The 22,145-nt window shown below is 39.4% G+C and overlaps 1 protein-coding gene across 1 annotated transcript in view; it reads right to left on the minus strand.

Annotated features, from left to right (window-relative positions):
• The window catches only part of LOC112105812 (von Willebrand factor D and EGF domain-containing protein-like), a 246,414-nt gene that overhangs the window by 53,732 nt on the left and 170,537 nt on the right, over positions 1 to 22,145 (minus strand). Inside the window, exons 19-21 of the mRNA XM_029910510.1 lie at positions 16,309 to 16,446; positions 13,507 to 13,659; positions 11,466 to 11,630 (exon numbers count right to left, since the gene is read on the minus strand). Coding sequence (XP_029766370.1) covers positions 11,466 to 11,630; positions 13,507 to 13,659; positions 16,309 to 16,446 — 456 coding nt within the window. The remainder of the gene's footprint in view (positions 1 to 11,465; positions 11,631 to 13,506; positions 13,660 to 16,308; positions 16,447 to 22,145) is intronic.

A 22,145-nucleotide genomic window follows, 5' to 3' on the forward strand; every position in this document is an offset into this window, starting at 1 on the left:
AGTCAGGCGGCCTTCGGATTCGGTGGCGTTTCTGCGGGTGATCTGCCGGTCCCGCGCCTTCGGCGTACCTGCCGCCGAATTGCCGCCAAAGCCGCAGGACCGGCAGACCTCCCGCAGGCATGCCGCTGAAGGCTTCCTGACTGCCGCCCTTACAGCGACCGGCAGGCCGCCCCCCACGGCTTGCCGCCCCAGGCACACACTTGCTGCACTGGTGCCTGGAGCTGCCCCTGACAGTAGGCAGCTCAAAACTCTGGATATAGTGGAATCTCCAGTGCTAATTATTTAAATAACTTCCAGTACAGACAAGGGGGTGAAATCCTGTCTCCACTAAAGTCAACATGGGTATGTCTACACGGCCTGTGCAAGCCAGCCTCCTAATCTGGGTCGACAGATTCGGATTAGAGGGGCTTGTGCTAGCGCAATGAAAATATCTGTGCAGATGGCCCTTTGAAGTTGCAGCTCAGGCTTTGAAGTCTAGGGAGGGAAGTGGGCAACTTCAAAGTGCTATCTACACAGTTGACAGCTATTTCTAGAACATTAGTGCAACCCCCTGTCTATCAACCCAGACTGAGAGTCTTGCTTCCATGGACTGTGTAGACAGACCTCATGAGTTTTGCTATTCTGCGATTTCAGCAGAGACAGGATTTCACCCAGGGTTCACCCCAGAGACCTAGCAGAGAGGCAATTATATGAGCCAACAATGTCCTGACTGGACCTTTCTTAACAGGATCACATATATGAGACAATAGCTGGTGAGGACAGAAAATTATAGGCCCGTCCATGGTGTGGAGAGCCAGAAGAAGGTTATCTTTGTAGCATTCAGGGTCATGTAAAATCCATTGCATGGGTTCTCTGTCTCTTGGGGCATTTTTTTAGGAGGGCGGGGGACAGAAATGCTCCCTTTCCACTGCTTTTGGACCTACTGTACCCGCACAAACAGACACAATGTTAGGGCCCTTCGTTTTTGGTTTTTATTTTATTTATTTTTTCCCAGGGATTTATTAGTGTTTATTACTGCAACAACAAAAACAGGTGAAAAATCGGTGGAAAAAACTATTAATAATTTTTCTGGGTAAATATCTGGGTTTATTTTGGTGGATGGAAGAACAGGGAAAAAAAGTATTCAGTAGGGTAATGCTTTGATGAACAGAGTTCAATGTGGTTTGCTGCAGAACTAAAACAGAACTCAAAACATGCCACCTCTGAGTTTAAGAAAACAATATATCTCTAATCCCCAAATAAAACTTTTCAGTTTACTGAAAACTCAACAGCTTAATATTGTAGACTTGGAACTATTAGCCTATAAATATTTACATTTAATAATGGGGCCATGCCATTTGCAGCACGTACACTTCACCCTCTTCTCCTGTTTTTGTTTTTGTTTTCATTTTTTTAAACTTTTGACTACTTCCATGTGTTCTGATACAGATTTTCATTTTCTCTCGATTTTAGTGTTTAAACCGTTATCTGCTAGCAGCTTGAAATGTGTACATGGTGGATGTGAGATTCATCAGTACATTCAGATGCACACATGCTTCAGAGCTTGTGTGCTTGCCTGTTTGTTTGTTGTGTTTATTGTCTAGATTTATACATAGCCTTACTTCAACAGGCAGCTTTGCATATACACACAGACTAATGTATTATAATACATATATCTCATGCAATGTTTTGTATTTTCCTAATAAAACAAGTTTTTTTTTAATATATATTTGAATGATACAAAGTTAGGGTGAAAACTGGAAAAAAAAGAATAATACTTTTTTGTAAAACCCAGGATTTTTTTCAGGAAAAATCAGTTTAAACTGAAAACAAAGGGGCTTAGTCATAATGAGGCACATACTAGCAACTTGATACCATAGTGACTGGACAGACAGGTAGACATTGAAAATGAGGTACTATAGCTGTTTATACTGGACTTCATTTAATTTGGGAATACAGCCATTTTGCCCCAGTACCGGCATTATTAACTGTTGGACCTGATCCTATAGGGGGTGCTGAGTGACAAAGAAAGAATACTCCAAATATTCCTCCTTTTCCACTGACTTTTCCCCACTCCTTTTTAAAGGACCTTTGGGTTTTTGCAGCTTTCCCTCCATCCAAATGTCTCCATTAATTTGCCAAAGGAGTTATATTGACCAGAACTGGTCAAAAAATTTTGACTAAAGTTTTTTTTCCATCAAAACCAAGGGTTTTAAAGAAATGGCCTGGAGGTTCCATCACTCACCTAGGTTGACCTAGGGAGGGAGACCTAGGTTCAAGTTCCTACCCGGCCTGACCACCCAAAAGTGGGCTATCTGCTAAGCTATAGCATTAGTCTCTCCCTCTGGTCCCCTGAGTAGTTAATTATTCATCTCCAACAGTGCGGACTGCCTGTAGGTTAGGGCCCTTACCTGAGATGTGGGAGACCCATGTTCAAGTTCCTGCTCTGAATTAGGATGAGCAAAGATTCAAATGTGGGCCTCCCAGACTCCAGGACCATGTCCCTAACCCCTGGCTGTTATAGAGTGAGGGTCTCGCGTAGACATTTCCCCCTCCCTCCCCCAAAATGTCTAAAGATTTCATTTTCAATCCACATTGGAATGAAAACAGATTTTGAAACCTCAGTATTTTTGGTGAAAAGGAATAGTCATTTTCTGGCTAGCCCTAATTTTGAGAGCAATGTGCTGTCTCCTCCCCCTGGAATGATTGCTCAGCAGAGTCTGGTACAGCAAGGCTGCTCAGCAAATGTACTAATGCTATTTCTAGACCTTATATTCGAAGAAAATTGGAATGGAGGCTGAAGACTTAATCATTGCAAAGTGAGTAATGCTGAAATCTTGTGTTATTTTATAAGAGAAAGGTTATGTTACGAGGAGACAATCTCTTTACTCATGTTATATTAATGGCCTTATTTATCTCCCATAATGCACAGTTCAGTATATTTATAGGATTTTCAATGGGACTCTTTGACATTTTAATCCATTTATTGATGCACTTAAATAAAATGAGATCTAAGAATTTGAGAGCTTAAGTCATTTAAGGCAAACATATCAATGAAGATACTGAATGAAGGTTGGAGAAATTTTTTTGCAACTATTTGATATGAGAGGGAATGGAATTTAATTCTCACTAATCCCTTTAACACTCAAGGAGTCTCAAAACAATACCTTAGAAACAGTCACCTTATTTCTAACCACTTCATTATGAAAAAGACAATATAGAGCAAAAATATGCAACAGAAAGCACAATTCTGGGACTCAGGGAACGTAGTAATGCAGACAAATTAGGGGCCAGATGCTGCCCTAATTTATACCCATTTCACACTAGTCTTGCTTCATTTACTTCCTTGGAGTTACTCCCATTTATGCCGACATAAGATAGAGAAGGGTAAGGCCTATGAGTTAAACTCTACTGAGGTAGACAAAACTATGACTGGAACAGGAAGAAAGATTTTATACTAATTATTTATGTAGTGCCATTAATATTACTTTGCATCTGATCTATTTTCCCGTGCATCATATTTGTTCGAGTTTGATAGTTAACTCTTCAGAGCAAAGACCTTGTCATTCTGTGTTTGGCAAACAAGATGCAGAGGGAGTGTCAAGGAGGAAGTCAACACACAAAAAACTTTGCAGAAGAAGTGGGCCTTAAAGACATATAATTTGGTTTGTTCCTTTATTTAAGACTCAGAAGTTTTATTTTTTAAAAAATGTCTAAGTTTTCAGCCAGAGGTTGGGTTTTACAGATCAAATTTCTGATGAAAATCCATATAAGAAATCTTAAAAGCTTTCTTCCAGTTATAATTCCAGACCAGAGAGATATAGATATGTTTCTCAAACCAAACCTCTGAACCCTACAATGTTTGTCATTTACCACATATTTTAGTCTGGTTGGATATGTAACTTTTCCCCTCTCCTCAAATAGCTCTACTGGTTTCCTTCCTGGTTTATTTCAAGATCCAGTTTAAAGATGTATTCTTTGATTTCAAAACTCTCCTTGGATGTGCTCCAGCCACTCTCACAGAGACCTTCTCTTTCTCTGCTCCTTTGTTATTAGCCTTCTCTATATGTACCTTACTACTGTTGGGACAAGAGTCAGTTCTTGGAACAGCTTGTCCCATATCTCTCTGTTTCATCATCACTTCACCGCATTTCAAATCTCAACATATAATGTTTGTGTCCTGGCCTCTGCTATTATTATTTAACTCTCTAATTGTATTACTTTAGCTCCTATGTAAAGAACATCAGGATAGTGTTTCCATGAGAGACTGTATAAAAAAACAAAACTGTATTTTGTATTCTGGAGTTAGCAATATATTCTACTTCTTCCCGATATCATGAGTGTCTGAAATATTAATAAAAATGGCACTCTTATCTGATGCCTCATGGGCCTTCAAACTCTTTCTCTAGGCTTAGACAGGTTGATCTATATTCTTAGTGGCTTAGATCAACCTGGATCCTGTCTGCAGTGTCCCTGTCTATTTCCATACAGACTGCCTCAGAACTTTAATAGCAGGGTATAGAGGAAATTCATAATGTTTCTTCAAAGGAAAAAGGGTTTAAATTTGAATATTTTACCGAAGTTCTCCTTTCACTTAATTCAAGTAGTAAATGGCCTAAAATTACAATTACAGTGTTTTGAGTGGTAAATACATAAAAATGAGTTACTTTACATATGAAAGCCCAGAAATTATCTGAACTGTGTCTTGGTGAAGACTAATAATGTTTGTCTTTTAATATCACATGAGCACGTCTAAATGCCCTCAGTGAGATCTTTCCGTTATATAATTTCACAAAATTTCACAATCACTTTCAATTGAATAAGTCTGGACAACCATCTTTAAAAAAGAACATTTTAGATAATAGCTTTTCTGAGTACATACTGAAACTTTTATGGAGTTTTTAGCTAGAATTAGTTGGTAACAGGTCAACCAAATGAAGCACAAGACATTTTTACTTATGGACAGTGTTAGCATATTAACTCTTAGCAACAGCTTACCAATTTGCTGTACCGAAATAAATACTACAGATTCCAGATCCAAACCTGGTGCCAGACAACCCTAAATTCCATTTGAGAAAGATATAAATAACTGATAACATTGGTGCTAAATTTGAAGTTTGCCATATATCTAAATAGCCTCTTTTCCCAAATGCAAGGATTTTTCAAACAGGGACATGTAGCTGTAATTCACTATTATATTAAACATACACTTTATTGTAGAAGCTACTCCTGCCTTTAGAAATCTACTGACAGCATCCCTGACATTGACATATTCTATTCTGAGATCGTCCTTTTAAGAAAGTGTTTATATTTTTCTACTTGAAAGGGAATAATAAGTTGGGCAAGAAAGAGCATCTTCCAGGTACACTTCAAATAGTAGTTGTATTACATTTAATCCTTTCTCTTCTTAGGCTCTGGGATGATATCAAGGATTTTATTATTTTCAACGCTGCAGGAATTTCCATGGTGAAACAAGTTGGGGCCTCTTGGAGATTTGATACCAAAATGACAAGCAAATGGGAGCCAAGTTAAATCTCTCTGGTTCTGTTTTTAGATAAATGTAAGTGGAGAGAAAAAATAGATCAGGCATAATGGGGAGTTCCTGCCTTTCCTTTGAAGCATTATGTATTGGTCACTGATGAAGGAAGGACCTCAAACTTAGTGAACCAATAGTTGGATTTGGTGTGTCAAATCTTAGGTTTCTAAGACCATACAAATAAATACAGTAATTCAGTAAATAGAACCTCTTAGTCAGATGGTTACTCTTAAATAATCTAGATTCTAAGTGATTTGTCATTAGTCACACTATAGACCAGTAGGCTCGGAGGATGTTTCCCAGTGAGAGCTTCTGAGAGTCTCCTACACCCTCACTTTATCCTAAAAAAATCCCCAATACTCTAATAATTGAAATTCTCCTCATAATTTATATGTATAAATCTCCTTTCATCCACAAAGATCCAATAGTGTTTTGTAAGCTGCATACAGTAATCATATCACTATTAAAATATAGTGAATCTGTCTACAGAAATGTACCGATTTATTCCAGATTCTGATGCATTTATCTGCATTGATTATTATGTCACTCCATGAGTAGATCCACTGAAGTGAATGGAACTACTCTTGTGAATAACTGCTCACCAGTGCAAGTGGGCATTCACAGCCTGGCCCTTAGTAACTTTGGCTAAGGGTAGTGGGGCAAACCCCTGTCCTAATGAAAAATGCCTTGTGATAATGATAACACACAGCAGACAAGACATTGATTTTTAGGGTTTCATTCTAAAAATCTCACTCACAGTAAGCTGCATGGAAGCCAATGTAAACCTTGGAAGTGAAGGCCTAATTTGCCCCTGCTAACATACTGTGGTTCCAGAGAATCTAGGTATTTCACATTAAGCCCTACCCATCTTTATAATGTTTATACTTTCTTTCTCTTTCACAATTCCTGTGCTGCTCTTACTTCTTCTTTAATAGCAAAACTCCTGTTTGACTTCAATAGGGCCCAATATGAATTATCTGTATTTTTCAGTGTCTTTAACAAAACTGCAACTCTACCATATTTATGAAAACAGGAACTGCTCCCTTTAAAAAGCTGCATGATATTACTACTATATGCTTAAAGGGGCTTGAAAATGTAAAAAGGGAAATAATCTGGCTCTCAGTTCTGTCACTGTAACAAACTACAGGGCCTCTGCCCTCTATAGATTATTTGTTTGGAGACTGGGTTGTTATTATTACCTCTTAAAAGAATCATGATGGCACTGTGATTGCTTAAGCAAAAAAATGGCACGGTCTTGGTAGGAAAGGAATGTAATCTATACTTGATGTTCTGATTGAATGTAAATATTATTCATGGCATATAGCTTTGTCCTTTCCCTGGTGGTTTTATGACTTGGGCTTCATTGGTCTCCTATTGCTGAGTTACATCATTTGCAAAATATATCATCTGGACTGGAAGCACTTAACTGATAGAGTATATGGATAGGCAAAGCTGGAAACGATTTTTCTTTTAAATTATCTAAACATATTCTTCCCACTGTGTCTACTTTAGGGTGTTCTATCTGGGTCATAGAATATACTATAGAAACTTCCTTTGATACTTTTCTGGAAATAGCTAGTATTTTAGTGAGTATTACTAAGAAAGAGAAAAATGGAAACACTATCAGATCTTTCCCTTTCCTAACAACTGAACAGGAGACGGGTTTTAGCTGCAAGTAGATACGCACAGATCCACACAATAGCACAGAGTTGCCATCTACCCCAGCAATTCCAAAATCATCTTGATACTGTTGAGGTTATCCTGCATCCCACATTGAATGCTGTGTGAGTCCTTCAAAATCATTTCCATTAAATGCCATCCTATTGTCACGTTTTTGATGCAATGTTACAATGCTTCTGTTACCATGTTGTCCCATTCCCTTATGATGTGTCAACACAATCCAAAAGATTGTGGTGCATCCATTTGTCCTGTGGGTTGAATTTAGCAAAATGGCAAACCCTAAGCATAATGTGCAAAGGGTCTAAAGGATGCTGCATGGCACGGGCAGCTAGGGACTTCAGAATTCTAATCCCAGTTTTCTCACTCATTATGCTGTATGATTTTGAGCAGGTCACTAAACCACAGTGACACAATTTCCCCCAGTGTATAAGGAGAATAAGTGCAGATAGATGAGGGCTGCTGTGACTCTGACTGATTAAACCAGACTAAACAAACACCGGTAACATCTGACTAGCACTGTTATTGCAACATGCAGTACCAATAGTGCCACCACTACCTCCCATTAGGACATGTCAGTTGTCCTATTTGTGAAGCCAAGAATGCCACTAATATGACCTGTGATACTGTATGTTTTCATTGAATATGTCCTCCTCTCCCAACCAAAGGAGTGATAGATATTTTATCCAACGCAGAAAGCAGTGACTAGCAGCAGTGAAATCTGAATGGGACTAATGCCTTAGGCTTTCCTTTTCATCACACTGCCAGCAAAAAAACAGGAATATTGATACTACTTCTCAGTAAAAATCCTAGGTTACCAATTTGTTTGTTTATTTTGGGGTAAATAGGGGCTTGTTTTGTTTTTTGCCTAAAAACAGAAAACAGAGATTCCTTTTTATGAAAAGCAATAAACTTTGCAAAGTCTGGGCATGACTGTATATAAATGATATAAATCAAGAATTACTCTCTTGAAATCTATTAGGAGTAAACTACATATAAAACTAAAGGTGTAAACCCTTATAAAAATGGGCACATGAGAGCAGATTTAGGCCTGTATTCAGCTCAGAAACTGATCTGTGGCACTGAGGAATTAACTGTAACTTGAGTATATCAGTAGATTAACTCTTACCACGTATCAGTGGTCAGCAAATGGCACTTTGGTATTTATAAATCACAATGGAAAGACATGAATGTGTGTCTTCTCATCAGAGACTGTTTTAAGACACAATTTTCTGAACTAGCATCTTTTCGCCTCAGCTAATGTACAAAGGCATTTTAGTAAAGATGGGCAATTTTGCAATTTCTGTATCAAAACATACTTATCCCTTAATCCTTAAATCATGACAATTGAATATAATACAAGACAAAACCGTCCAGCAAAAGATGAAAATGGGAATTAGCAAAAAGAGCTTTAGATTAAAATTTCTGGCACTGGAAACAACTGGTACAAAATCTCAATACCTCCTCAAGCACTTTAGCAACTTGGAGAGGATTTTGTATGTTTTGTTGAATGAATGATAGCACTAGTTACAAGGAAGAGAAGCTGTTATTCAAATGGGGATTTCATAATAATCATAATCCATAAATGTACATAAATGTAATTGAAAGCTTTTGTATCTTTTAAACATCCAGTACTGTACGGTACATCTGCTTAAACCACAGAGCATTTGTGCAAGAAAGTTAAGCTTTGTATTCCGGATATAAATTAAGACACAAATACAAACCAATTGTTTGAGGTCTGTTATCCTCAGCTGAGCTGCTGTAGCTATTTCCTTTTTTTTCTATAGACTTAGGGTACGTCTACACTTACCGTAGGGTCCGGCGGCAGGCAATCGATGTTCTGGGATCGATTTATCGTGTCTGGTTAAGATGCGATAAATCGATCCCAGATCGATCCCGGAAGTGCTCGCCGTCGACGCCGGTACTCCAGCTCGGCGAGCGGAGTACGCGGCATCGACGGGGGAGCCTTCCTGCCGCGTCTGGACCCGCGGTAAGTTCGGACTAAGGTACTTCGAATTCAGCTACGTTATTAACATAGCTGAATTTGCGTACCTTAGTCCGAAGTGGGGGGGTAGTGTGGACCAGGCCTAAAGCAAACTGCTTTCTTTTTACCTTGAAATATACATGTTTGTAGAGCTATTCAAGGGTGCTTGGGTTGAAAATAAAATCTAGATAAATGATACAACAAAAATACAAAGAAATGAAGTAGTGGTTCATGTGGTCTGCAAAGGCAAACATATTTACCCTTATCCAACACACACGAGAAATACACACAACTCTGTGAAATCCCTGGAATTATGAACAAATGGTTAAGCACTCAGAGCTCTCACGGAATTCAATGGGAGTGGCATGATCTTTGAAAAATCAGGCCACTTTGACATAAGTACCTACTTCAGGCGCACACATTTGTAATGAAAAAGGCTAGAACTGTAGGTCAACATTTTAAAAGATATTCTGACTACTAAAATGGAAAGGAACAAGCAAGTGGGCTCCTCTTCTGGAGCAGGAGGCTGAGGAGAGAAGTAAAGAATCTCTCACAAATGGTTTACATAAAATGGGCCAGTTTAAAGTTTGGACATATCCAAAGAATCATCTCGCAACCCCTTCTCCCCGTCCCCCCCAAAAATACTCAGGCTGATCCTATTTACTACAGAATCCTGAAGATTTTTTTCCCCAGGATTATTCAATCTCTGACATAAAAATTGCTTTTAAAAGAAGCCTTTTAGTTTTAGAATTAATCTTCCTTGGAGCTGTGAATCACATGCATGAATCATAATAAACTGTACGTCCTCGATAAGTTTTCATTTTAGAAGACACACAACTTCTTCAATTAGTAATTCTATAAGTACAATGCAAGAAGCGTATCTGATTTACCCTATCAATATCTTGTACCAATATCAATACAATACCTAGACTGTAGAATGTATGTCCTATTCAATGGCATTTGAATGACCTTAAGGGCATAGACTATGTATCCTAACATTTCATTAGCACAGCAAGGTGCAGCTCTGTAACAATAAAGGCTTAGTTTATTTATATGCGCAAGTATTTATTTTTTTGCTCATCTGCATTCAGAGCCTCATCAACTTATAGAACAATCAATACCTGACTTTGTGACTCTGACAAACTTAGTAACATACCGTCATACTTACATGCTCATTGCTAGAAAAGAGGAAAGATGTTTGGTTTTGTTCTTGTTTCCTGTAAATTCAGAAAACTGGCTAAAATCAATATGCAGTTCAAAGTGGTTGGATGACGCCTACACTAATTGGCAAATTTGCTTCCTCCTTGACAATATTCACAAAAATATCACACAAGACATGCCCATTGATTTGTAACAAAAATGGTAGTGGTTTCCCAGAATGAGGCTTGATGGGTGGCTTGAAAATCAGGAGAGTCCAATTTGAAGACTTAACACAATTTAAAAAAATCCTCAATGAAACATGAGTTCTTTAAACTCATTCTGGGCAGGAAGCAATACAAAAGGGAAAAACTATCCTGACTGTTCTTAGACATTAGAGAGGATTTTGTAAAGTTCATTAAGATTGGAAAGCAAGAGCTGGTGATGGATGGTTGGTGGGTTGAACCCCTTGCGGGATCACATGCATTATTGTTTCCTCCTGTTTGAGGTTAGGGTCCATCTTTGCTTCCATCACAGCAGAGAACCTCTTCAAATGACCCACCCTCCAAGATCAATTGAGTTTCAGAACTCCCCAAGGAAGAAAACTGTTCAGCTTATGGAACACACAATTGAAAGGTTGTTTGGACATGTTAATTATCGTTTGTCCTCGGCTATTGATACAGTTGCTTTTACATGCCACCTTGCTTATCACCTCCCTTACAGGTCACCTTGGCATATGCATGTCTTGTAACCAATGAAGCAGGAAGGAAGGAGGGTAGGGTGCTATTGGCACAAATCATGTGCTGCTCTGACTCATAATAGCACAAATGTTATGCTTGTGGCACTGCATTAGAAATGAAGGTGGGGTGATTCTTCTTTACCATGGCACCCATGAAGTCCTTCACCACAAAACTGTTCCTGTCACAGACAGCCTGGTGAGTCTGGGTTATCTCCACTCCGACAGAGTCAAGTATTTCTGATTGTGAGACTTTTCTAGCTACTCTGCCAATTATTGTTCAAAAGTTTTGATTGATTGAGCATTATATGTAAAAAAGAGATACAGTATATCATAGTATTACACCACCACAGCATGCATTTTCTCATAACCTTGTCCCCCCCCCAATTTTTTAAAAACCCAAAGATAAAAAGTACCTGCACTAGGAGTTGGTGTACAGAATCGTCCATTTCCAAGAAAGCCTGATGGACACCGACCACAAATGTACCCAATATCAGGAGGTTTACGATCAACACATAAGACTCCAGGGAAGCATGGCCTATTGGCACAAGTAGTAATAGGTCGTACAGCAGCTCTGCCACCTAAAAGAGTATCCAAGAACTTTTCTTTATTAAATTAAATCTTTATTAAAAGTGAAACAGTGACTATATAAGCCCACCCAAGACTTTACACTACTTTTATTCTTTTAAAATACAATTAACATAGAATGTTCCCCAAATCTTGTGGCAAACATAAGAATGTCCTGAAGGCACAATGTATCAGAACAGCTGTTTCTTATTAAAGCAAGATTTATTAGTCTTCTAATTACGTGTTTTAAAGTTTATTACTCAGAGTTGTTTGGCATTTATCATGAATAGAATAGAAATTGTAATTTTCAGCATAAGTGAAAGATTAACAGTCTGAGAAACTGCATTATTCAGATATCCCATATTTTAAAAATCATTGGAATCTATTTGGCAAACCTTGCCACACATGTACATTGCCTTTAGAAATATATTGTAGAGTACATATGGTTCTGATCTAGAAATTGCCCAGGAAAGTCCGACGTTATGTGATAGAAGACTCTTTTAATTCATTTAATTTTGTACATAGTTAAATAATAGCAGAAGTTACCTGGTAATATGTAGTTATCTGGCCGAGAGCAGAGATAACAAAGGATGTATAAAGTCTGAATAGTGGTTGTATTTCTTTTTAAACAGTCTTCAGTGGGGTCTAGATCATGACACTCAAATATTTTCAGTGTTAATTCTGCACATTGGTTGCAAAAGAGCTAGTATAAAGTAAATTGAAATATTTATGGATTTATGTGGTTTTAACGCACTGTGTAGACTTACTTTGGATAGTGGCTACCCCTGTGCAGCTGCACAAAAGAGTAAGAGGACACAAAAAACAGTTCCACCACACGAACCCATGAACAACAGCCAGTCACAATCCTCATCTTTCTGCTTCTTGAGTGTACTATAAATCCCAAAGAGGTGTGGCCCAGACTGCAGGCTCATGCCAGCATAAGGGGAGTGAAGGATTCCCCCTGTTAAGGGTGGAGCAATGTACATTGTAGTGTACGCTTGCTGCTCCTGGTGGCATTATGTCTGCTGAAGACACAAAGGTTTGGGGAGACGTATACCCCCCTCTGATTACAGGCTGTGGCAAAAAAAAGTCCACAATAAATTCTTAATATATGCCTTGAGACCATATTTCTTGCACAACTGAAGCTCCTGCTTAACTCCGGGGCTGGAAATGGACTCCAGGAGAAGACTGCTGGCAGCCCGTGACTAGGGTAACTTCCTATTAGACGTCAGTTCCTTTGTCTATTTTCTTATGCCAGCAAAAGTGGAGTCCCTTACAGACAGGCATGAATAGAGATTTCAGTGCTAACCCAGCTAGAGCTGGAGAAAGTTATTTGGATTAATAGTTTATTCACTGAAAAATACAGTTTTGAGTCAACCAAAACTATTCTCAAACTTGGGTTGAATGTGGTGAATGGTTTCCTCGGGAATTTTAAGTCTGTGTTTTGATGTTTTTAAAATGAAACATTTCAACTTTACATATAGAAACAACATTTCATTGTGAAATTTAGCTAGATTTTTTTTTAAAGGAAAGGTAAAACACCGAGAGCTAAGTTAAATAAAAAAGGGTGAAAAATTGTTTTGGGCTGAACAAAATGTTTTGCTTGACCTGAAACAATTTTTATTTTTTGTGTGTTTTGGTTTGGCCACCAAATCGAAAGATCCATCATGAATCTTATCCGCACTAATAGTTCCCATACCTATTGTCACACTTTCTAGTAATAATGCAAAATTTCTGTGTTCTCTGTTTTTTTGCATTTGGCTCTGTTCTAGTGTGATGTGCTGGAAACAGTTATTTGTGATTATAAGGATGTAAAATTATGAATTCTTGGTACATATACTGCAAATCTGAAAATAAATGTCATGTCATAGCATAACATTACATACTTACCATGTGTGTCACTACTGTTAGGACTCTTAATTGCAGGAGCTTTCTTTGCCTCTAAGGGTTGCATTGACCATTCACCCTCTATTTTGTTCAATTCACCTTTGGCATTATTATTATCAGTAATGAAATCTTCTGTAATGTCAGCAGTGGCCTCAGCTGTGATAGGAAAGCATGGAGGTCAGGGAAGCAAGGTGTTAGAGCTTAGCTGTGATTGATGATAAAAACCAACAGTAACAGCAAATCAAAAAAACCCCACATTTGTTTATCCTGGAAGCGAACCATAAAACAAATGCATGCAAAGCAGATGAGTCAGCTGCTGAAAGTCATCAGGACTTCAGTACAAAAATTATAAGAAAATATATACTGAGCCCAAATACCCAAACTTTGCTTAAATGAGAGACACACCCAATATGCATAGTGATCTTCTATAGAGATATAGCTGGCAAGGGGTCCACAAGTCCCGGTGTGTAATGTGGCCTGGCTTCTCAGATCTAGATGCCACATTGAATGCTGGGACCTATAGTTTCTCTGGCCCATGCTTCTATATGAAAACGAGGACAGCTGCAAGCTATATTGTAGAAGTCTGTGGGCTGATTCAACAGCTGTGCACGTTGGACACTCCTATACTCAGTGCACAGGGATGTAAAATGAAAGGACTGATCATTAGCGACATTTAAAAATATTAATTTTATGAACACGTTAGGGAAACTAACTGATTGAGTTAGGGACAGTAAAGTCCATCAGGATTCATATTAGCTAGCTTGATCAGGGAAGTGTGTGTGTGTGTGTGCACGTGTGCACACTCAGTCTATAGCTGGAAGCCTGGAAGAGCTATGTGAAGTTCTAGGCAGAGACTCTACAGTGAATCAGAGAGAGAGAGAGTATATTTTCTTTATTCCAATAAAGCTCCTTGCTCCGTGTTAGAAGAAAGTGACTGATTCTTTAAAATTGTCACATGACTGGAAGAACTGAATGAGAATGGAAATGAACACTTATTTTTTTGTTCCAAGAGCATACGTTTGTGTTTTAATGTAATCTCTTCCTCCTCACACAGTTAAACTCAAAAAAGAAAAGCAAACACAGCAGCAGCATTGGAATTACTCAAATTGACCAAGTAATAGAGTATAGTAAACATCTGTATCCGAGAAAAGTGTAAATTTCACTGAAGGAAGAGTCAATAAGCCTGACAATACAGCTCATTGATTTCAACATTCCTCTATTATAGGCCAGTTTTTCACACACAGAAATATCCAGCAGCTTCCTTTCATAATCAACAAAAGAAAGAGTAGACGTCTTGGCAAGTCTGTCTCATACTGCTTGAAATTTTTGGAAACACTTACAAATGAACTTCAATTGTTGATTTTCCCCCCCCCCAAATATTCTTTTTATTGAAGATAAGCAGTTGTGTACGCATGCAACGGGGTTCACGGCGCACCCCTGCCTATCCAGCCCCTTGGCCCCGCTCCTCAAAGTCTCAGGAACGCTCCACGCTGGTGCAACACCCGTGCTCTTTATTTATGTCCGTTTCCCACCACCGGTTTCCTACTATATACAGGCTATTTACAGTGGCTTGACTCAACACAGGCGTGGTCAGCAACAAAGTAGCAAGCTCCTACCTCTCCCTGAGCCCCCCCTTCCCTCCTGGTCTCCATCCCTCCTTTCACTCAGTTCCTCCCAGCCATATAGCTCCGATCTAATGAGGCTGGCAGGTGCAGTCAGTGATTAGCAAACCTAGGCAATTTACCCAGCCCCAATCCATTTCCCCTGATTGGGGCTGGAGTGGCAGGAGCAGATTGAGGCTTCCCCAGCAGCGCCCTGCCACAATACACAACTGAAAAAAGTAGAGAGACCGAGTAGATCAGATTCTTTGCACCTGGGAGGGTCCCTTTGCGCCACTGGAGCTGCACAAAGTGATCTTAAACCATTCCAAGGAGGCTGATGAGGACTTCCCAACATGGGGAAATCCTGAGTTTCTATAAAACCTCTCCTTGACCTGGTTGTATGCCCAGCTGGGAACTGTGGCTTTCCCGTGCTCGAGGGGGTAGTGGTGGATTCCAGTGTACTCCACTGATCCACAGAGGGCTTAATTGTCTCTAGGAAAATGTTCTAGCTCATGCAAGGCTGCTTTAATTGGGTTTGGTGTAGCGCCTGGCGGCTCCCAGGAACACAGGAAAGCATAAAGGTGACGTAGAGCCGCCTTTGCCTTCCTCTGTCCCCTTCCAGTTGTGCCAAGTATGAATGCAGCACCGCTGAAGATAGAATCCAGTAACGCAAACACTCAGCAGACATACAGGTGAAATTTACTTATGTGCAAAGGGCTTGCACAAGTGCCTTCTCGCCACTTAAGCTCCACACTACCCCTTATTATGGGAACAGAGCAATCTTTTATAGATGACTCCACAACCGATGTGCACCATGGAGGGAGCTCTGCATTCATCCCAACATGGCTTCAATGGGGGAAACCATTGTGGAGTAGGCTATAGGAGGGGGCAGGGATCCACACTTATTCTGATCCAGGGACCAAATACCATGGCAATAGGTAGGCAGTACTTGGAAAATAATCATGGACATGCTGTAGGGCTGTGCATTAAAACAAAGATTTAAAACACCAGAAAAACCCAACACCCACAGCCCAATATGAGAATAGTCAAATTGGTAATATAATAGTAGCCTGATCTGTGTATTTAAAGGCCTGACCTTACTCCCATTAAAGTGAGTGGCAAGACTCCCATTAACTTCAGTGGAAACAGAATTGGGCCCTAATTTTTTGTCTGTCTATATAAGTAAATCATGCAAAACACTTACATCTGCAAGATTTACCATCCCCCTCCATTCCAGTGGGGCAAGTTCCACATATATAAGATCCAAAGGTGTTTATGCAAGACACTCCAGGAAAACAAAGATTCTCTTCACATTCGTTCACATCTTCCTGACAAGTAAGCCCTGTGGCAAAAACAAAGGAGAGGTTAATAAGAAGGAAAGATCTGTGTTTATTCCTCAGCTGAAATGTTCATGTAGACTGAGGCTTACCTCTTGACTATAAACTCATTACAGGGTACATCACTCATTTTAGAGCCAAATTCCCCAGTCTCACTTAAATCTGCTGTTATCTCACTGTTTATTATTACTGTCAGTTTTTGGCATCAGAACTGTTGAACTTGAGATAGCTTGTGGAAAACTTTAGACATCTTAAGGAAATGAAGCTTTATTTGAAGCTTTTGTCTCTGCTGTTTTTTTGTTTTTTTTAATGTCATTTATTTGAGATCTTTGCCATGTATTTAAAAATCTAGTGTTACCATTTGGACTTTAGCATGTTGAGAGCTATGTTCTGATCTATTGTGCTGTTGTTTTCTATTTGAGCCACATTATAACAGCTTGTTGCTTGTCAACCTGATAGGGTTTGCTTGGAACAAATCTTACAAAATAACCAGATGGTTTTTGGAAATGTTCATGCTCTGTTCTTAAAATGTAATTTAAAGGGACACCATCAAAGCAAATTTGGGGTAGAGTTTAGGTGTTCTAAAAAAAAATAAACTACTGTAAAACTCAGACCAATACAGTGTGTGTCTTGCATTCTCTGCAGTCTTTACATCCCCAGACTTACAGCACCGGACGAGTTCAAGGGAACCTAAAAAGGAAACTGACCATATTAGTTAAACTGAACATCTAATAAACAAAATGAGCCTGAGTAATCTGGGTTGAGAAAATTGCTAAAGGCAAACAACATAAATGAAAAGTTAAATCAGACTTTAAAAACTCATTTTACTTTAATAATAGTGTAAAGATTATATTATATTAATATCACTGGTAATGGCATTGGGCTTAAAATAGCACCTGACCATCTCAGGGGCATATGGACAAGGTAGCTAAGGTTCAGGTGGAGTATCCAGAAAGTTTGTAGCATTCCATGGCTTAGAGGTGGTGGGGAAGCAGAAGAAGTGGTATTACTGAAAGGAGTTTGGGACAGGGACTGTGTATTACTGTGTGTGTAGGGTCCCTAGAACAGTTGGGCCTCAATCCTGATTGGTGCCTCTGGGCAGGGCTACAATACAAATAATAGCTATGACTCTGGACAGATTATGCTGGCCTCAGATGGCTCCCTCTACAGATGTGGAGGCTGAAAGTCCTGCTATTTCTGTGCAAACCCTGCTCCCCCATCTATGGAGGGAGAAAAAACAACAAAACTCTGGGAAGGGAAATATCAGTCTCCTTGTATTTACAGAGGACTGACCCACTGAGGGATGCAGGGCCAAACTCTGAGTGTGATCCTATTAAATATACTGAAGAATAAGTAACCGACCATTTTGAGTTATAGGGCTATAATATCACTGAGGATTCTGGGAGTACAGTATTATGTACTATAAGAGAAACTAGAGTTTGTTCCATTACTGGATAAATAGTATAACATTAGAAAAGGCTTTTAAAAATAATTAAGGGACTATCATTTCATTTTATAGATGGATCCATGGTGGTTTTGTAATTAAGTTATTGCACTTGTGATTGGATTCCAGATACCTCGGTTCTATTCCCAGTCAGAGGTTTTTTGGTTTTGCCATCAGTAAAGCGAGGAAAATATTGGTGTTGAAGGGAAATGAATTAATATTTGTGAAGTGCATTGAGATAGATAGAAGGCACTTTCCCCAGACTTTTCAAAAGCTCCTGCCCATGTCTAGTTCCAGTCTCACTTCCACACTCACTGAAGGTTAGTCTACACTACCGCATTACATTGGAACAGCTGCACCAATGCAGCTGCACTGCTGTAGTGCATCTGGTGAAGACACGCTGTGCCGACGGGAGAGCACTCTCCCATTGGCATAATTACTCCATCTCAATGAGAGGCGGAAGCTATGTTGGCTGGAGAGCGTCTCCCGCTGACATAGCACAGTGTGGACACCGCTTTAAGTCGACATAACTTGCATCACTCAGGGGAGTGGCTTTTTCACACCCTGAGCGATGTACGTTACATTGACTTAAGTGGTAGTGTAGACAAGCCCCGAGACTCTGATGTCATGCTCAGGAATGCAGGGATATAATTCACTTGGATCACAGCTACTTAACAATGCATCCTGTGTTTAGTAAGTTTCTTCTCTAGAAATGGCATTTCGGAAACTCTCAAAAGAGTTAACATTTTGCTTCTACTACCTGTTCACTATCATGCTAAAATGGTGGTGTCACTTGAGCATGATAGCATTGCTTTCTCATTAGATTATTGATGGTTTTCTGGGGAATTGAGACATAAACACAACATCAAGGATGAGCTTATATTGTTGTCACAGAACTTGCCCTGAAGTAAAATCATCTACCTCCCAGCTGGCTTTAAGGTTCACTTGCTTATAATTTTTCACCTGCTATTAAAACATTGAGATGTATTCCTGTTTCACTCAATTATTTCTTTATTTTATTGTTGCTTTCTTTGTTTATTTGGTTGGGGTTTTGTTTTAGTATTTTTAGGTCAGGAAAATACAGCAAAAATAATGTATATGGTATATGGTATATGCAAGAAAAATTGTGATCAGCGAAACCTGGTTTGTTCTTCAACAGACAGGAATCATAACCCATGGCTTTATAGTCATGATAATAACACGTTATTAAGTGTTGGATATTCTTCAATCTGCTGTTTATCCATTGTTCCAACAAAATATAAGTAGAAGCAAAGTGTTCTTTAAATCATACTAAAATATTCCTTAAGGGTTTTTAAACAGCAAGCTGGTGATGAAGACAAGCTAGTTCACATGGAATTCTAGATCTTTATTCTCATATACAAATATAACACCAATGGGCCTGACTCTCCACATGAATGAATGCAGCAGGATAAAATTGGTGCGACTCAGTGGAGAATCAGGCTCATTGACTTCACTAGAGCTACTCCTGATTAATGCCAGTGAAAATGAAATCAGAATCAGGCCCATAGAAATGAGAGCTGGAAAAGACTAATTAGTCAGCTAGTCCAGCTCCCTGTGCCCAATGAAGAATTGTTCCCTATACTATGTTTCTGCATGTTTTATCAAATCCAGTTTTAAAAGTCCCTAGTAATGGGGTTTCTTCAACTCTCCTTGGGAGACTATATTCTCAAGCCGAATAGAAGACTTCAATCAACTTCACTCTTAGGGTATTTTTTGGATATTCATCTTACACTTTCCCTTTCTAAATTTCTTTTCCATACTCAGTCTTACATAGCAGGTCTCTTTCAAGATTTCTTCTTACTTACGATCTGAATTTGCCCTCCCCAAATACATTGGCTTGCATTTTTCCGGGTCTCATTTAATTTATTTTCTGCCCATGTTTTAAAATTTCTCTAAGCCCTTTCTCACTCCTCACTGCTGTTCATGTATCCTTCTACATTTTGGGTCATCAGTGAATTTCATTAACATGTCATTTACTCCATCTTCTTGAACATTAATGAAGATATTAGATGAGGCGTGACCTAATTCTGATCAATATATTGCTGACTTGCCTATTGGATTGTGGGGTTCTCCCCCCCTCATTATTAGCCCCGGCTCTTTTGCAATCCCATTTATTTTATTTAAGGAATTGGCATATTGCTTCGCCCTCCCAGTTCCCTACTTCAAAACTTGCAGTGAGAATGCCAGTTTCCAGCTAAAACACTGGAGTTTGTACAATGTATGTAGCCTGGTGAAGTGCTTTGACAGAGCTTTAACACCATGGATGGAAGGGTGGGGAAGGAGGCGGAAGGGGGCTCAGATACCGCCCAGGATCCTATTTGCTAGTGCATACTTTGCTTCAAAGGAAGCTGAGAAAGATGATCCTGGATTATAGCATGAATATGTGTGTGCTTTCTTTGTGTGCCAGCAAAGGGAATCCTAGGCTGTATCTTAGCTTCAAAAATATCAGTTGTCATGTCTCAGTAAGAAATGTCTCTCTTCATTCCTGCTGCAACTTTACAGTTGTTAGTTGCTTAGAAGAAAACAAGCAGGAGCAGTGAAGGAATTGCTGAAAGAGAAGGTGCAGGGTACAAGCTGCAGGGATGCATGACTGTTCTTCTGTTTTCATAAGGGTTTAGTAAAATCTGTTGGCTGGCTTTAGTTGAGTCCCTCCTAAACTGAAGTGAGGTTTTTAAATGGGTATATTGTGCATTTGGGCATTCTGACCCCACTTTTAGTCACCTTTCCAACAGTAGGGCAGTAGTTTTATAGTGTACAGCAGCCAATACTATTTCATTAGTATGTGTTTTATGTGTGAACTTGATTGTTTCAATTTTTGAAAGTGGAGTGTAACTTTCAGTACTGAACTTGTGAGTATCCACACTGACAGGTGGTTTAGTTCCAGGAGACATTGACTCAAGAACGGTAATGACCTTTCACCACTAGACAACTGATTTTAATCTGGCATAGTCTGACAGCAACTGAAAGGTGTTACTCTTTGTGGCTGATTCAGCAGACTTTGTGAAACACAGAGGCATCTGAGTGGGATTGTTCCAGAGCTTATAAATGGCTACCATATTAGTAGCATCAGGGGAGATGGAAAGGAATAAGTATTTGAAGACTTGATGAGAACGGGGGTGAGGCATATTGGAGGAAGTTTTCACTGCCAGTGTTGTGTTGTAGTTATTCTGCCAATATATAAGTGACTTCATTCAACAAGGTTTCTTATCTGGTGCAAACATTTAAATTCCATTTTTTAACATTTCTCTAGTTCAGTGGTTCCCAAACTTATTCCGCCGCTTGTTCAGGGAAAGTCCCTGGCGGGCCGGGCCAATTTGTTTACCTGCCGCGTCCGCAGGTTCGGCCGATCATGGCTCCCAGTGGCCGTGGTTCACTGCTCCAGGCCAATGGGGGGCGGCGGGAAGCAGCAGGCAGTACATCCCTCAGCCCATGCTGCTTTCAGCAACTCCCATTGGCCTGGAGCAGTGAACCGCGGCCACTGGGAGCCGCGATCGGCCAAAACTGCGGACGCGGCAGGTAAACAAACTGGCCCGGCCCAGCCCGCCAGGGGCTTTCCCTGAAGAAGCGGCGGAACAAGTTTGGGAACCACTGCTCTAGTTCCTATTCTAATCTTGAAATTGGCTTGCACCCTATATTAACATTCTTGAAGAAAGTTCCTGCTATGACAAAACAATAAGTACTTCTGTAAAGTGCATTCCCAACACAATGTGTACTGTACATTTTGTTTAATCTCTTTGTAAGGTTTATCATGGGCTTTTACACTTTAGTTTTTCAACAACATATCAATATTTCCAATTAGCCAAAGTAAGCAAATGACTTGAATCTATTTATGAGCAACAGGAAGTTATGTGGATGTATCTGGCTGGTTTAGTTTTATCTTTCTTTAACTTATACTTTAAAATGAAAATGACAGCGGCATATCATCTGAGATAAGTAATTTTAGCAATTTTGTAAATGTATTATTTTGTATTGTAAATACTCCCATAAGACCACTTTGGTTTGTCAGCAAACATTCCGGGGTTTATTTTAAGTATCCCCCCAAAGAGTGTAGAATTATGCCCATGTCCAAAATTATTTTAACAGCAAGACCACTTGAAACAGAAAAAGAGATCACAGGATCATAAAGAGTCACAAGACCTGATTCTCAGCGGGTGTAGATCTATATACTTTGTTGGCTTCAATGGAACTGTAACAATTTATACCAGGTGAAGATTTGCTTTATAACAGCTAGAGATGGAA

The sequence above is a fragment of the Terrapene carolina genome, unplaced genomic scaffold (assembly GCF_002925995.2).
Source record: "Terrapene carolina triunguis isolate 2854851 unplaced genomic scaffold, T_m_triunguis-2.0 Scaffold62, whole genome shotgun sequence".
Lineage (NCBI taxonomy): Eukaryota > Metazoa > Chordata > Testudines > Emydidae > Terrapene > Terrapene triunguis.